Genomic DNA, 16,065 nt, shown 5'->3' with positions numbered 1-16,065 from the left:
TTTGATCCCCAAAAGGATTAGCTTAGGCTTAAAAGTGAGGGCTTCTATTTAAACTTACGGGTCCTGTCATTGTACAAATGGCATGTTCATGGCAACCACCATTGTATCCATCAGCACAAGGGTTTATAGGCAGGCACATGTAGCCATCTCCTTTGTATCCTTTTTGACAGCTGCAAAAGACTTTCACACCGATTTGTGTGCATTTTCCATTCTTGTGACACCCGCCATTGTTTTGTTTACAAAGATTCACAGCTGCAAAGCAATAAGAAAACACAGAAGTTGGAGAACTTTCCAAGAGCACATCTCTTCCCCAGGGAAATGCTGTTTCTAGATCTTCACTGTTCTATGAAATGTTTGGAATGTTTTTTGACAGACTGGATTGTAAGGTCCTTGGGCCACCTCTACATTTGTTAGGGATCAGCCTCTGGGCACATCCCTAGCGTAAAATCCTAATATCAGAAGGCTCTCCTCAAGGCTTCTTCCGAGGCTGGGATATGCACTGGTGCTGATGTCTTCAATGCTTCTTAACTGTATGACAGACTCCATGGCCATGGAGGTTCCTAGTGACCTTGGAGACTACATTTTCTGGCTAACGTCTGCTTGGAGGTGAGGGTAATAATATGTATTCTCTCTGGTCTTATCTCCATCCTACCCACTGCTTTCGGTGTCTGACCATACTTTCCTTCCAGGGGACCCTCTGTAGGTTCTATAGAGAGTGAGCCCCTTTCAATCTATGGGTCTGTGGAGGAGAAGATCTAGCCCCCAGGGCTGTCCTACTGGCACCACACAAGAGTTAAGGTGTACCCCACTCAGGCTCCTACCAGGCTTCCATTACCCTTATTGCTATGGCTGCAGCAGCAGCAAGGGTCTCAGGGCTATCCTGGCTTCTGCTGCATGGCTCTGCCCCAGGGGGCAGGACAACACGGTACAGTTTGGCCTGCAGTGCTGGCAATCAGGAGCACCTGTGTGGTGTGGTGGCACTGGGGAACCCACAGGAAGTTGAAGGTATTGTAAGTGTGGCACTTCATCTCTGGGGGAATGCTTACTCATGTATGTGGTGAAGTGGGGCTAAGAGAGCAGCCATGTGCATGGTGTAAGGGGATGGAGGGTCTGCTCGCACACATGGTACAGCAGGGGCAGGGAGGGGGACATGCTTACACATTCTTGCATATGTGGGGCTTGCAGTGTAGGGTGGCCTGTAACCCCTGCTAATGCTGCCCCTATGGTGTGCAGACCTGGGGCATGTGGTTTCTGGCTGCTTTAAAGTTGGACAGCCCTGATCTAGCCAGTAACAACATGTTTTCTCAAGTAATACAGCCACTAATCTCTTGTCTAAAGTCATCAAGTTAAGACTGTTTTAAACAAATTATTTATCTGGAAAATGCTGAAGTCCTTGCATACCCAAATACAATTGCCTATAATGTTGCCTAACTTATACCTGGGAAGTCCCATTACAATCACATCATACTTTTTGAAGAAAAATATATAAACATTGTTTCTTTCTTTCTTTCTTTTGTATATCTGTCAATACTTCTTTTGTTCTTTGTGTTTCTGTTCTATTGTCTAGATTGTGAGGGCAGGCCTTGCAGGCCATGAGCCCAGGCCTTGTCCTCGAGGCCCAGATCCTCGGACCAACCTGTATGTGATATCTACTGCCCCACATTTGTCACCCTCCCCGGAATAAATGTCTCTTAAAAGTCAAAGTCTGTCTGTCTGTCTGTCTCTGTATTCTGAAGGTAGATTTTGGTTCAGGGCCCTCTTTGCAAGCATTTCTTCCTGGTTAATAGTTGTACATTAACAGATATAAGAGAATTCACCTGTACATGTGATTCCATCTCCTTCATAAAATGGCTTACACTGACATAGATTGTTTTCTTGACAGACAGCATTACTGGAACAACTAGGTGAACATGTGGGTGGCAAAACTGGGAATGTAAAAGAGCTGTGATGAAAATGATGCACTGTAGTTAAAACATACTCCTATCTCATCATGAAAGGAGAACTTGTATACATTTCATGTTAATTCATGAACCCAAGAAAAGATTCACTTTACCCAGCATAATACCGCCTAGTGCTCATGGGCGTGTCTACACATCGCCATATGGCAGTGTTGCTGTGGCGCCGTGCTTTGATACTTCCAAAAGAAAGCACTAACTCATGGTGCAGTAACTGTCCATACTGAGCTGTGTGTGTGGGGCATGGTTAGGTTTTGCCACTACATCACTGTAGCAGCATACTACAATGGGGGAGCACGGTGCTACAGCAATGTAGCTGCCAATCACGTGTAGACCCACATAGCAGGGAGATGGACTGGCTTAGTGAAACCGAGCCACTGTCAAGTCAGGCTTTTGTTGGCTGGTATTGATATTAATGAAAATCCCCAGCATTGCTGCTGTCAGCTTCCCATTTAGTTGCCTAAGTTTCCAAATATAAGGAAGCAGAGATCCTCCTGGTAGTTAAGTCTGGCATTGGGAGCAGTCTGAGGTCAGCACCTAATGGATCCTATATATCCAAACATCAAGTGAAAATCATAGTTTGGAATAGTTGTGGGAGTGTTATCTAAAAAAGCTACAAATCCTAACTCAGCTAGGTAGACCTTACTGATGGACATTCTATTACTGATTTCAAAGGGATTATAATTCAGTATTAGCAAGGTCAGGTCTGAAACCCCTTCAATTCCTTCATAAAAGATGTCAACAAAAAAACCCCCTTGCTTCTGGCAGATTTCCTGGACTAACTGTCATGACTACAGCAACACTCCAACTCTGCTTCAATTCCTTAGGAGTTCAGTCCTCTGAAGTCCAACTTCAGTGAACAGAACACAGCTGACTGAAAGAATTAGAAACTACTGAAGTAAATGAGTTAGTACCAGCATAGACCAAGATTTCCCTCCATATGTGGTCTTCTAAATCAATACTAGTTTAAATGGAGTTGAGCTCCCATCAGACACTTCTATGATAGTGTATTAACTGTTAATTTTAGTTTATCTTATGCACTGGATGGTCATTCATCAAACTGGTTCACAAAGTTCCAGCTTTAGAGGAAAAGCAGATCTTTTTCAGGTACAGTTCAGTGATGGTATAGTTTGGCAGAATACATTTCGTAAGTTCCTGTCTTGCTGACAGCCAAAGCAATACATTCGCTCAGCATTTATCCTGCACAGGCCAGGATTCCTGATGTCAATAACCTATTCTTCTAAACTGCCTTCTCTCTGTGAAAACCCCAGTTAGGTTAAACTTGCTGGAAATGCTGTAATCTGTTGTCTGATGCAACAGATTCCATTGATAAGACAGACCTAGTTTGGTATCACAGAACTGGCCGGTCCATCCAGTCTCACAGAAACATTGTCCTGATCCAGAATATCCCTCATCACATTGTCCATGGGCTGTGCATTCACAAGCTGTAAAAGGAAGGCAGATTGATTGTTAACAGAATAATTAGGAAAGGAAAATATTTCCCTAGAGAAGCATGTCCTAGGTCATCTATTACAGTACAAATGAGCAAGAATGCATTTTCATTAACAAGTATCAACTTAATGCATACAAGAAAATAAATATAGACCCTCATTGTGATGGAGAAAATGAATTTCACATTGGACCACAGCAACAATGGGTTAATAGCCTATTTTGGAGATCCAGGCTGAACAGCTGCCAGCTACATTCAACTTGGTCAAGGACCCTTTAGCCAGTGGGGATACAAAAAGGGTAGACCAGCTTGACAGCTGGGATGTTTTGCGAGTGAGTTCCTAGACTGTATGCAGAGGTTGAGCAGTCACAAACTAGAGACTCGGTGAGCAGCTGTATCTGGAGAGAAGCGTAGGATTGGCTTTTGATTGTCAACATTGCCAAACCTGGGGTTTGAGCCTTTCCTTAAAGTCACCTGCTTACACAGCCCTGGTTCATGTTTCCTGATCGACCTGACATTTTCTGTTACTTTTATAGCGTGGGTTCCACCTGCTTTTCCCTATGTTTTGAAACCTGGGACACGGTATATTACTTCACCGTGAGTAACTCTTCCCTTGTTTGTGCCGTGCAGCAAGTTATGGAACTACTACCTTTTAAAGAAACCTTACTGTTAGGGGTTCTTTGTGTTTTGATGTTTAAAGAAGTTTTATCTTCTGTTTGTACCTGTCACTAGACTAGAATATCCTTTGTTACAAAGGAAAGTGAGGATGTGGGCTTTGATTTATAAGCATTTCTGATTCTGTGAAAGAAACTCTGGCCAAACCCAAGTCAGTAGCAAAGGCCCTAAACCCCAATAATGACAAGATTTAACTCTTTAATGTCTATTTGTAAAGGGTTTTGGATTCTTATAAGCAAGTGAAATATGCACCCTTCAAGAATATAGAGCTAGAAGTCTGTTCTACTTGGCCTTGGTGAGACCGTAGCTGGAGTATTGCATCCAGTTTGGGGCCCCCCACTTCAGGATGGATGTGGATAAGCTTGAGAGAGTCCAAAGGAGAGCCACCCACATGATCAAAGGCCAAGAGAGCAAGCCTTACGAGAAGAGACTGAGGGACCTGGGACTCTTCAGCCTGGAGAAGAGAAGGCTCGGGGGGACTTGGTGGCAGCCTATAAGTATATAAGGGGGGTGCACCAGGATCTGGGAGAACAGTTGTTCACCAGGGATCCACAAGGGATAACTAGGTCTAATGACCACAAACTTCTGGAAGGCCGATTTAGACTGGACATACGGAAAAATTCTTTACAGTCCAAGTGTCCAGGGTCAGACTCCCCCAGAGGTGGTGCAAGTACCTACTCTGGATTTATTCAAAAGGCATTTAGATGCATATCTTGCTGGGATCATTTGACTGCAGCAGGCCTCCTGTCTATGGCAGGGGAAACTGGATTCAATGATCCTGTAAGGTTCCTTCCAGCCTCTAATGTCTATGAAATCTATGAAGTCCTCCTTGACCCTTCTTTTCCTAAATGTGAAAATTTTATATTAGAGCCACAGTTTATATACAGTTATAAGCTTTCATACTGTGGAGCAACAGTTGGCAAGCTGCTACATTTTTATCAGGCTGTCTGAATTCATAACTGTATATTTTAGTTCAGCACTAGTCAGTACCAAACTGGGTTAGATTGAGACCTGGTGACTTAGCATGAAAGACTTGGTGTCACATTCCCTGGTATTTTGATCAGTTTCTCAACTGCAGACACTGTGCTGAGATTTTCTAGAGTGAAATTTCCCCTTGTAAAGGGTCACAAGTTCAATGCATCTAGGGAGTCTCATTTAAGCCCATAGCTGGGGGAACTACAATTGTGATTTTTTGTTGGCCTGTGCCCTACAGGCCCTGACACAAGTTACAATCAAGGTATTAATTGCACCTTTAACAGTAAGCTGACCATCCATTAAAGCCAGTTTATGGCATGTTAATATGGCAAATGTGCCACAAAGATATGTATAATGGTTGCTCGCTTGTATCACTGAATGTGTGGCATATTGGGGCTGACCATGATGGGTCCTGAAGCTCAGCTGAGCATAGGGGTCCAGCTTGGGACATTGCCAGGGACCAGGATTTAGCAGTCCCCTACCTGATCACTGGGATTGGGCTGGAGGCAGCACCAGGTTCTGGACCTGACATCCCTGTCTGACCTCTGGAGGCAGGCTGGGGGGTGGGGTGTGCCATGAGTCTGACATCAGAGAGCATCTTCTTGATGTCAGGCTTACTATGGCCTGGACTTTTAAAAAACAGAAATGCAGCTGGGAACCCCAACTTTTTTAAAGTTCCCAGGGTACCTGTGGGAGTAGCAGCTGGGAATCTGGGAGCCCTCTGCTCCCTAGCTGCAGGTGCCAAATCTAGCCGCCTATGCCCCACACTGGTTCCCAGCATACAGGAAGTTTAAGCACTGCACCCAGCAGCTCTGGCCAGACTGCCAGGGTGTGGAGGATCAGAAGCTCCTAGCAGGGTTTAAAGTAGGTTGAGTATTTGACCAGTCAAATAAAGTTCAGTCAACTGACCTGTCAAATATTGTAAAAAGTTGCCAATAGGTCCAAATAATACACAGAAAAAGCACAAATTTTCTATTAAGAAATGTGTCAAAAACAATAAAAAAAACAAACCAACATACTTCTGTCTAGAAAACTACAAAAAAAGTAGGAGGTTTTTTTGGTGTTTTTTTTTTGCTTTTTGTAAAATTGCTATAATCTTTGCCCAGTCAAACAATTTGCAGTCAATTGACCAGCTTGCCAAACCTAGTTTAAAGCTCCAGAGCTGCTGGACCCAGGGTTTTGACAATCAGCTAATTGTGGGCCTTGAACCAGACCTTGGGCTGTCTCAGCTGGGGCAAGTGATCAGCTAACTGTCAGCTCACTGCACCAGGGACTCAAACCAACTCCAGCCCCAGACTGCTGCACAAGAGCTGGTTTAAGTCCTCAGTGCAGTCCTGGGTATCAGAGCTTACAATCAGCTGATGGTTGGCTTTGGCTGGACCAGCAGGCACTCCTCTTTCAACTTGCTGGTGCAAGGGAAGCCTGGGATCATAATCCTGGTTTCCCCCTGCACTGGCAAATAGCTATGGTGCAACGGCATCTGATCCCCAGTCCCAACAACTGCACTGCCTGCCAGGCATGTGTTGATATGGCATGAGGTCCAGTTGTTGGGATCAGGGAATGGATCCCATTGTGACATTAAGTGAAGGTCGGCCAGGTGCCTAAATCATTTACTTTTTGTAACCATGTCTTTTGCTTTTGTAACCATATATTTTGCTAAATATAAAGTGGGGCCTTGAAGGCCAACATATTGATTTTTTTTTTTTGTATGCATCTTAACAATATTTTCCTAAATCTATCCTGTTTCATGTTGTGGCTGGAACAGGGAAGGTATATTTTGGTTAAACTAAACTGCAGACAGAGAAAGAAGTGAAGCCTCAATCTCTTTCTAATTAAAGTCCAATGGAAATTTATAAATGATGGTAAAATGGATGGAATTCACCCTGGTGCCAGTGATCAACACACAGTCCATTCTCCACCAAGGTCTCATGCAGCCTCTATTTTAAGGCCGTGTGCCAGTTTTATACCTGGAAATGATTTTTAGACAGTGTGAGGACTGCACCAGCTGCAGAAGGGCTGTCAGTTGTGGAAGGGAAAAGCAAAGAAAGATGCATAAAAACATTTCCTTTTACTTTTAAAAGCAAAAAAGGAAAAGGTTATTTTCAGATATTGATTCTGAAATGGAATTGGAACATACGTTTACAAGAAAAGCCGTATCGTCCTGGCAAACACAGCTCACATGAAGTCCCATTGAAGCCAGGGTTACATGTACATTCCCCTGTTCCTGTGTATCCATCTTTACATGAGCCATGATTATTACATGGTGCTTCTGGCCCACCGGGGCAGGCTAGAAAGGATATAAAGCTAGTTAGTCAAGTACTTCCTGCTCAGCTTTGTATTCAGATGTTTGTTTGTTTTCCAGTAAAACCTATCTTTTTCTGACAATACAAATGTTATTGCCTAATGTCTCTGGATGGGGTTTTTAAATGCACTTAAGTCAATTCCTTCAAGTGCATAGGGTTGTATGGATCCACTGTGGTCCACTCTGTGTTTTGGGAGAGAAAAGAGACAGATTTTTCAAATGCACTTCAGGAATTTAGGAACACAAAACCTTGTATTCCTAAATCTCTTAAGGCCTCAGTCTGGCAGTCCAATCTGGGCAAAGCCCCAGCAAACTGGAAAAAAACAAACCTGGTAGGATTCAAACACATGAAACCCAGCATTCACCCTCATATAGCTGAGAGAAGGCTGGGAACCTAGGAGTAGAAGAACCAAAAACAGCCTTAGAAATGATTCTGTGCAGCTGCAGTTTTCAAAACCCATGTTAATTTAAACGAAGTAGGCCTCCAACCCCACTAGTACCCCACTAGTATGCTTTCTGAACTCATACCAGATGCATACATGGCCAGTGAAGAAATGATGAATTCTAGCATGTGTTCAGTGCTGGCACATGGTCTGGATCTTACTTCTTTTGTCTGTTTTAAAATCCATTTCAAACTGGAGATAAGTGGCTCCATGTAGTGTCACAAAAAAGCAATATTTACCCTATAAAATTCATTTTATTAACCTGGAATTTAAAAATTGCTGGAAAAACATTTAAATCTTTTTATGAGCATATTTAAATATTTGGATTGTAAAAGTAGTAATGTTCATATCCAGGCATAGATTGGAATGTTCTCTACAGCATTGCCCTGTTTTACAGACAGGGCACACAGATATATTGTCCCAGGCTCTAAAAGCTGTACCACTGTACAGGTACAGCTGTAAGGTGATATTAGTTTGACATAATTCCTCTTCCTTATCCTTGTACTTTGCCAGTCTTAATCAGTGCACAGTCATGACTACAACACCTTTTTCAAGTACTTAATGTAGCATATTTATACTGTAAAGTATTCAATATCATGCATAGCAGCTCCTGTTCTTGTCACCTTGTGGTTCTTACTCAGCAAAAAGTTTTTGCAGAAGTTAACAAGAGGAAAACCCTACCTTGGCAGTCTCGCCCAAAGTAACCCTTGCAGCACTTTGCAATCCAGATCACCAATGAACAGTCCTGACGACAACCTTCTATACTCCTTCCATAGGCTTTATAAGTACATTTCTGGATCCCTCCCTAAACAACACCCAATGTAGCACAAAGATGATAAAAATACAAGCAATTCAGTGTTCTGTGGATTATTTTAACTTATTTTTTTAAAAAGTAATGCTGATCAAGTGGGTGGCCCTGGAGGTTCAATTATTTATCCACAAAAAAAGCTAGGGGCAGAGTTTACCTTGACAAAATGATACCTGAGATCTATATAGAAAAATCAGATAGGATTTTTCTGATGTTTGGTAAACACAAAGACAGGACCACCAAATTCTCTGTAATTCCTGGCTTCATAATATTTTACCTTAATTCTTCATGTGGAATGACTGATGTGATAGCCTGCTCCAAACTTCACTGGAGCACTTACAAAATCCATTCAGGTCTGACCTATCAATCACTATAGACTTCATTCATTCAGGAAACGGTTTGGCCCTGATTGCTTTAATCAAGTAATCTCATTTCCCCCATCTCTTTTGTTCTTCAAAATATGTAATTTTATTATTTGTACAGTGCATGGAGGTCTGTGGGTTGGACTGGTTTAAAAATATTATAATGTAATATTAGAATTAATATTATAATGTATTAGTATTACCTGTGGCTTAGCCCCAGTAGGGCATTTAATCTTACTGTAACAGGCAGCACAATCCCCCTGTCATGGAAAGGAAAAATGGGGTTAAAAATAGCAACAAAAACAAGCTGTTTGAAAGTATCAGAAAAGCATCTGCTGTTACATAGGTAGTAAAATGAATGGAGAGAGAAAGATATCTTTAAAAATCCTCATTTTTATTACTTTTTATATAGATCACACAAGCTTTCCCAAAGAGATATAATGGAGAAATTAAGAGGAAAAGGAACAAAACGGATGCATTAATATAATGAAATGAAAGAGAAATGAGATTTCCCAGTGGAAATTTTTAAGTGGGGGACACTAATACATGAAATGTGGAGGCTGACTGGAGCGCAGTAATTACAACACTGCAGCAGACTTGATTGAGCCTGCTCCAGCACGCTGTAATTACAGTGCATTAGAGCAGCCTCCTGGCCTGTATACAGGCACCCTATAAGTGTAATTTGAGATACTTTAAGGAGACTGATTTTTTTCAAAAAATATGAAGCAGAGCTGTGCACATAACTGATTTTTCAGTTTAGATATCAAACAAAAAAATAATGGCAATTGAGTTTTTGTAGATGTGATATAAAATTATATTTCCTAACTGAAATTGTTTTAGATCAAATTAAATGTTTTGCTTCATTTGGGCTTTTTAACCTTTTAGCATTTAAATTTAGTTAAATTTGGTCTCAAAATGTTATTTGCACATGCAAAATCAAAATGATTTATTTTTAAAATTTTGAAATGAAAGATTTCAACTTTTTAGAAATTTTAAAAATATTTTAGGGGCCAAAAGTATTTGCCAAATTTGAAACTGCAAATAGGCAGTCACTTCAAAACAGCAATTTTCACAGATAAACTAGTCATTCAGAAAATTTCACCAGAGCCTCATGATGAGTACCCTGAAAATTAGACTCCTTTATGGTAGGGGTGTGCGAAGCCGGTCCTATTTGATTCGGATTTGGATTCGCCCCAAATCGGGGACAGTGATTCTATTCCCTGATTTGGATCACTGTCCCAAATTTGATTCGACCGAATCTGAATCTGAAGATTTGATGCTGATTCGGAGAATCAGTGATTTGGACGTAGACACAGCTTTAAAATGTTTTTCTACATACCTTGAGGTACCAGGCGTGGCTCATGATTGGTGTGATTCTGGGGCACATGGTGCCTCCCACAGGAGCGCAGGGGGTCCCTTCATGTGCTTGGCAGCGAGCCTAGAAGTGGACAGGAAGTACTTCTGGTCCACTTCCGGGTCTACCAGGGAGTATGCTGGGGGGTCTCCCCGCACCTCCCTGGCTCAGGGATCAGCCATGGGGGGACCCCAAATGCCCCCCCAGACCCAGGAGGCACCAGTCACTGAGCTGGGAGGGTGTGGTGGGGGCCCCCCAGCTGCTCCCAGGTGGACCTGGAAGTGGACTGGAAGTGCTTCTGGTCCACTTCTGGATCTGCTGCCGAGTACGGTGGGGAGCTTCCCATGCTTCTGTGGGACGCTCCATCTGCCCCAGCACTGCAGCACTCATGAGCCCCTGCTACTTAGAGGTATGTAGAAAAAACATTAAAAGCTGCGTCTATGTCCAAATCTCTGAATCTTTCTGAATTGATTTACAGGGTTCTGATTCGACTGGGAGAGATTAAAGGGTCCTCTGATTTGATTCGGATTCAGAGATTCAGCCACTGAATCAGGCCGAACCTCTGCTGAATCGAATCAGGTACTGAAACTTTGCACAGCCTTACTTTATGGTGCCTCACATTGGGTGTGTCTATACATGCACACTTACTGCATAGTAATTTAGGTTACTGTACAGTAACTGAAAATTACTGCGCAGTAAGGGTGTGTGTCTGTACATGCATGCCCTTACTGTAAAATAAATATGGCAACTTAAGATGACTTGGGTGTAAATCTGATACCTGCACAATGCCCAATTAGTTACTGTGTAGTAACGTACATGTGGACTCATTACCGTGCAGTAACACTGTGTGTGTGGACTGGCTTGGGACTAACTTAGACTCAAATCAGTCCGCACACAGTTTTACTTCACTTTAATGGCTGCATGTGTAGATGCCAGCCTACAAAATGCTTACTGTAGTAAATGTATGTGTAGACATGCCCATTGGGTATCTAAATCACTAGTCAATTTATTAGACTATGATGGTTTTTTTGTTTTGGTTTTTTTTTTAGTTACTAGATACCAAAAAATTCACAGATATAAAATCCTTCTGCTTTCTGGAGTTCATTTAGGTTCAGCAAGAAGTCTCCCTACATGCTGCTGCACATTCAGCTCACAAACTTAACATGGCTAGCAGGGACACCCTCAATTATTACCATGGTGTTCTGCATTCACTACCTTATAAACTAGAAACAGTGTGACCACATTTGCTATTTTAGCTACCTAGGCTCTGTGAGAAGACAGTGACACCGCTCCTATTCTGGAAGGTACTGCATGCTAAGTCTGCAGTCTAGACACAGCCTCAGATGCATTTAAACATCTGCCTGGGAAGGGATATGGTACTGGCTAGTGTTAGAGTCAATTCCAGACTAGGTAGAGGATCGCTTTATTTTTTTATAGACAGTTGCTCTATGTAATTCAAGGATACTAATACCATCCTTTTATGGGTAAGAACTTCAATTTGCATTATTCAAAAGGGCAAAAGAATTTTTGCGCTATGTTTATGGTCATATTTGTATAAGATGGGCTTGTCTAGACTAGGAAAAATGGCTGAAAGATGTAGAATTAGCTGACATGTTTCAGTCAGCTCTGACCTAGTCCCCAGCCCCCCTTTTCCTCTGTGTAAGTGCAGCTGTACCTACGAGTTCTTTTTGAAGTTTTTTTAGTGTACATTTAGCTAGTCAGAGTCCACCAGACAAACACAAAGTGATATATAAAGCCAGATTTTAGCCATAGAAGGTAACTGTGATTGTGCTGAAGTTGTTGGAAATGGTACTGCTGACTTTGGTGGGACCATGATCTGACTCAAGGGAAAAAAACCTGAGTCAAAGGACTGACCGTGAAATTTCCAGTGATAAAGCTATCACATCGTCCTCCAAGGGTAGGGTCTGTTAACATGCAGTCGATGCCATATGCAATGCCACCATCAAACTCCAGGTGCCGCTGCATGATCTTACATCTCCTGTCATTCAGAAAAAGAGCCCCCTGAGAGAGAGAGAGCAAGAGAGAGGCCAGAAAAGAAAGTCACAGTGTAAAGAGCTAACTTCACTGAATGCCTGGTTAAGACCCTCTGCAACTTTTTCCAGGAATTAAGCCAATTACTTCTTCAGATACTGCAGCAACATTTTTTGCTGTGCAGGCCCTGATCTCTATAAGGGGCCCAGACAGCTAGACCCCCTCACACCATTATCATGGCCAATGGGGCCAGACATCACTACTCCATGATTCCCCTCTTCTCCAAGGGTATGTCCTGTGCTCCATCACAACACTGACAAGAGAAATCATGACCCCATGTGTATATTCTCACAGGGCCATATTTTCAGAGACAGGTACTAGAAAAGTCAGTTCATTGGGGCAGAGGTATAGCATGTTCTATGCCTAGGTAGCAGCAGTAGTAAAGGCAGTGATGGTGACCAAAGGTGGTAGTGACTGTGGGCAGTCAGGCTGACAGAGGCAGCAGCTACCATTCCTGAACCCTATCTAAGTCAGTACCTGGGACTGGTGCCCTGGTTGTCCATCTCTGGTATACGCCATGGACATGCAATAGGTAATTACACACACAAAACAGTGAATTTGTGCATTTAATTACTGTTTGGACCTCTGCAGTAATAATTTATAAAATATAGCTCTTACTGTATATATGCAACTCTTGATGTTTCTTTCAGAATTATATTCCCATTGCATTTATTCATTTTATTGTGGTGTGTTGCATATGATGGCACTATGATATTTTCTTTTTGAGGTATGCACCAGGCAGTCATTTAGAGCAAATACTGTCTCATGACAAAGAAAATAATTGCTCAAAAGGGTAATGAACCATCTACTCTATTAAAAAAAACATCTTTTGGGTCTATTAGCTGGGGTATCAGGAGCGGCTAATATGGACCACTTCACAAATTCGTTGACTTCAGAATGACCACTGCCTTTAGAGGGCTCCACAAAAGGCTAAGAGGAGTCTGCACTAGTGGATCCCAAGAGCCATATCTAGGTCAAACAGGGTGTTCTATGAGGGCTCCTGATGTGTGTTGTTGGTGCATTAAACACTTACAATATCATTATTATCCCCACATTTTACACTGAGATCAGAACCTTGAAGGGTCTTCAGTGAGTTGGAGCCAGGGAGATCACAGGCTGAAATCTGTAGAAGAAAAAAATCACAGAGAAGGAGGTTTGGTATGGAGGGACAGAATCTTAGCAATTATGAGTCATTTGGAAATGTTTGCAAGGACTTCACCTTGGCATCTCTGATGACGTGGAATTTCAGGTATTGTACCAGTTTGTCCTTGTTAGACTTTTTAAACAGGAAATCCTGTTGTTCCTGTGGCAGTGCTCTGATAGCTGCATCTGTAGGCCAGAACAAGGTGACTGGCTTATGGATAGGATCGTTGATTAAACTCATCAAACCAGCATCCTGGAACACACCAAAAATGTGTGTGAAAGTGTCGTTGTCTCTGCAATTGCCCCCATACAAAGGATTCACACAGAAACTTGTACTGTAGCTACCAGTAAATTGGTAAAGAAGTGAGAACATTGAAAACATCCGAGCCTTCTTGGTAAATGGCATTTTTTTCCCTCCCTGGGTGCTAAAAGTCATGATTTAAGAAAGTGGATGTCTCAAGTTTCTATCAGCCTTCAAAATAAGTGAGCTGATTTTCAAATGTGTTTTAGTATCCAGCATCTCTGACTGCAAACCAGGCCGCTTATTTAGACTCTTAGCTAATGGATGCTTTTTTGAAAAGCTGGGCCAAATAGTTATGGTACAACATATGAGGAGATGGAAGGCTATAGCTGAGGCAGTTATGGGTCTTCAAGGCTTGTGAGCCCAGAGGGAGAGAGAGAGACACGAGAGGACCAAAGTATGGGGAGGATTTATGAATATGAAGATCTGCCAAGTGGAAGACAAGCATATTGCAAGTTGGGACTACTGCATAATCTGATGACAGCCAGTCCACATGTCACACTGCACACAGCCTAGTCTCACAGGTACTGTGCCAGTTCCACAATTTGACTCTTAAACTGTGTACATTTAAAACTGTGCCAACAGGTCATTGACTTATATATTCATACCTCTAGCAAGTTGCTGAACAGGATGTATCCATGTTTGGCTGCAACCATTTTAAGGCTTTCCTAGAATGACCAAAGCATTCAGTGAGTTTACGGTCTTGTCAGGGAAATAAATTACATCTACATTTAATATGTATATGTTAACTTTGGTTTGCTCATCATTGTGAATTCAAAGCCACTTTCAGGTCTTTTTTCAGATGCTCTCTGTATGACAGATGCTCTGCTTTATATAAATGTATTTCTCTGATGAATGTTAAATATAACATTGATATAATTTAAAACGAGCAGCAATGGAAAACTATGCTGATTACTCTTGGTAGGAGCTTTATTACAGCATTACGTTTTTTTGGTAACGTTGGGTTTTTTTGGCTAACAAAAATTAGATAGAAACCCTTGGATTAGAAAGGCAGAATGATATCACTGGAAAGTATATGTATGTGAACTAAACATACCCGCTTAGTGCCTGAGTCCCCTGTGGGGAACTGCTGAATATGTTGAGGGACTAGCATTTTATCTATGACATGGATCACACCATTTGTGCCAACAGCATCGCTGGATACTATCTTCGCTTTGTTGTTCAAATACAGTGAATTCTGAAAAGGTAACACAAGTGTTTTCCATGGAAATGTGTGGAAAGAAGACATAGAAATCAAATACCTTTAACATGATAATGTTAACACACTGTTTGCAAAGCACTGCAACAAAAAGGCCCTATTCTTCATAATTTAGAACTAGGTCCTGCAATATTTAGTCACAAAAGTAATCCTTTTGAAGTCAATGGAACTTTCCAAGTGAGGAAAGATTGCTCATACATGAGTTGAGGGTTTGGAGAGTAGAGACTTAGCATAGTAAACGGAGAGGTTTACATGCATCAGGGTGGTATTTTATTGAATGCACTTATTTTTTATTAATTTGTAAAATGAAATGAAGGAAAAAGGGAACAGTTTGATTTTAAAAAGCCAAATGAAAGTGGTCAATTGTGTTGCTTTAGCAGTTGAATTTTAACCATTTTGTTACCTGTGAGTAGTTGACTTGGATGGGATCCCCCTGGAGAGACGTGACATTTGCAGTTGTTGTGAGGTCATTATAGAGTAGTCTGGCACAGGCCACCATGTGGTACCGAAGGATTTGGGGCATCACTCCACTGGTAATCCAGTATTTAGCCTAAGGCAAGAAATGAAAGAGTAAAAAGGCAAGGAAAGAATAACATGGAAAGCTGACTCACTGGAAGTCCTTTGTCCTTGACTTACTTGTGGTTCATTGACAAATGCTTCTTTATTGGGTGCAAACACAGTGAAAGGTCCAGAGCCTGTGAGATCATTGATAGCAAGGCCCTGAAAAGTTTAAAAGAAAAGAGCAGAAATTAATGTGCACAGTTCTACCGAGTTTCATAGATTTCATAGACATTAGGGCTGGAAGGGACCTCGGAAGATCATCGAGTCCAGCCCCCCGCCTGAGGAGCAGGAAGTCAGCTGGGGTCATAGGATCCCAGCAAGATAAGCATCCAATTTGCTGTTGAAGGTGTTCAATGTAGGTGCTTGAACCACCTCTGATTGCAGGCTGTTCCAGACCTTGGGGGCTCGGACAGTAAAGAAATTCTTCCTTATGTCCAGCCTGAAATGGTCTTGTAGTAGTTTATG

The 16,065-nt window shown here is 42.0% G+C and overlaps 1 protein-coding gene across 3 annotated transcripts in view; it reads right to left on the bottom strand.

The window, feature by feature from the left end:
* Positions 1-16,065, bottom strand: part of STAB2 (stabilin 2) — a 138,566-nt gene that overhangs the window by 20,811 nt on the left and 101,690 nt on the right. For all 3 annotated transcript variants that reach the window (XM_019544760.1, XM_019544757.1, XM_019544759.1), the window contains 13 exons: positions 15,676-15,759; positions 15,443-15,589; positions 14,878-15,018; positions 14,429-14,488; positions 13,596-13,772; positions 13,410-13,499; positions 12,200-12,346; positions 9,174-9,230; positions 8,482-8,605; positions 7,193-7,342; positions 3,296-3,400; positions 1,818-1,925; positions 59-252 (listed from right to left, as the gene is read on the bottom strand). In XM_019544760.1, coding sequence (XP_019400305.1) covers positions 59-252; positions 1,818-1,925; positions 3,296-3,400; positions 7,193-7,342; positions 8,482-8,605; positions 9,174-9,230; positions 12,200-12,346; positions 13,410-13,499; positions 13,596-13,772; positions 14,429-14,488; positions 14,878-15,018; positions 15,443-15,589; positions 15,676-15,759 — 1,584 coding nt within the window. The remainder of the gene's footprint in view (positions 1-58; positions 253-1,817; positions 1,926-3,295; positions 3,401-7,192; positions 7,343-8,481; positions 8,606-9,173; positions 9,231-12,199; positions 12,347-13,409; positions 13,500-13,595; positions 13,773-14,428; positions 14,489-14,877; positions 15,019-15,442; positions 15,590-15,675; positions 15,760-16,065) is intronic.

The sequence above is a fragment of the Crocodylus porosus genome, unplaced genomic scaffold (genome assembly GCF_001723895.1).
Source record: "Crocodylus porosus isolate Cpor-Errol unplaced genomic scaffold, CroPor_comp1, whole genome shotgun sequence".
Taxonomy (NCBI): Eukaryota; Metazoa; Chordata; order Crocodylia; family Crocodylidae; genus Crocodylus; species Crocodylus porosus.
The sequence above is the reverse complement of the archived record's forward strand: the minus strand, read 5'-3'. Positions and strand labels throughout refer to the sequence as shown.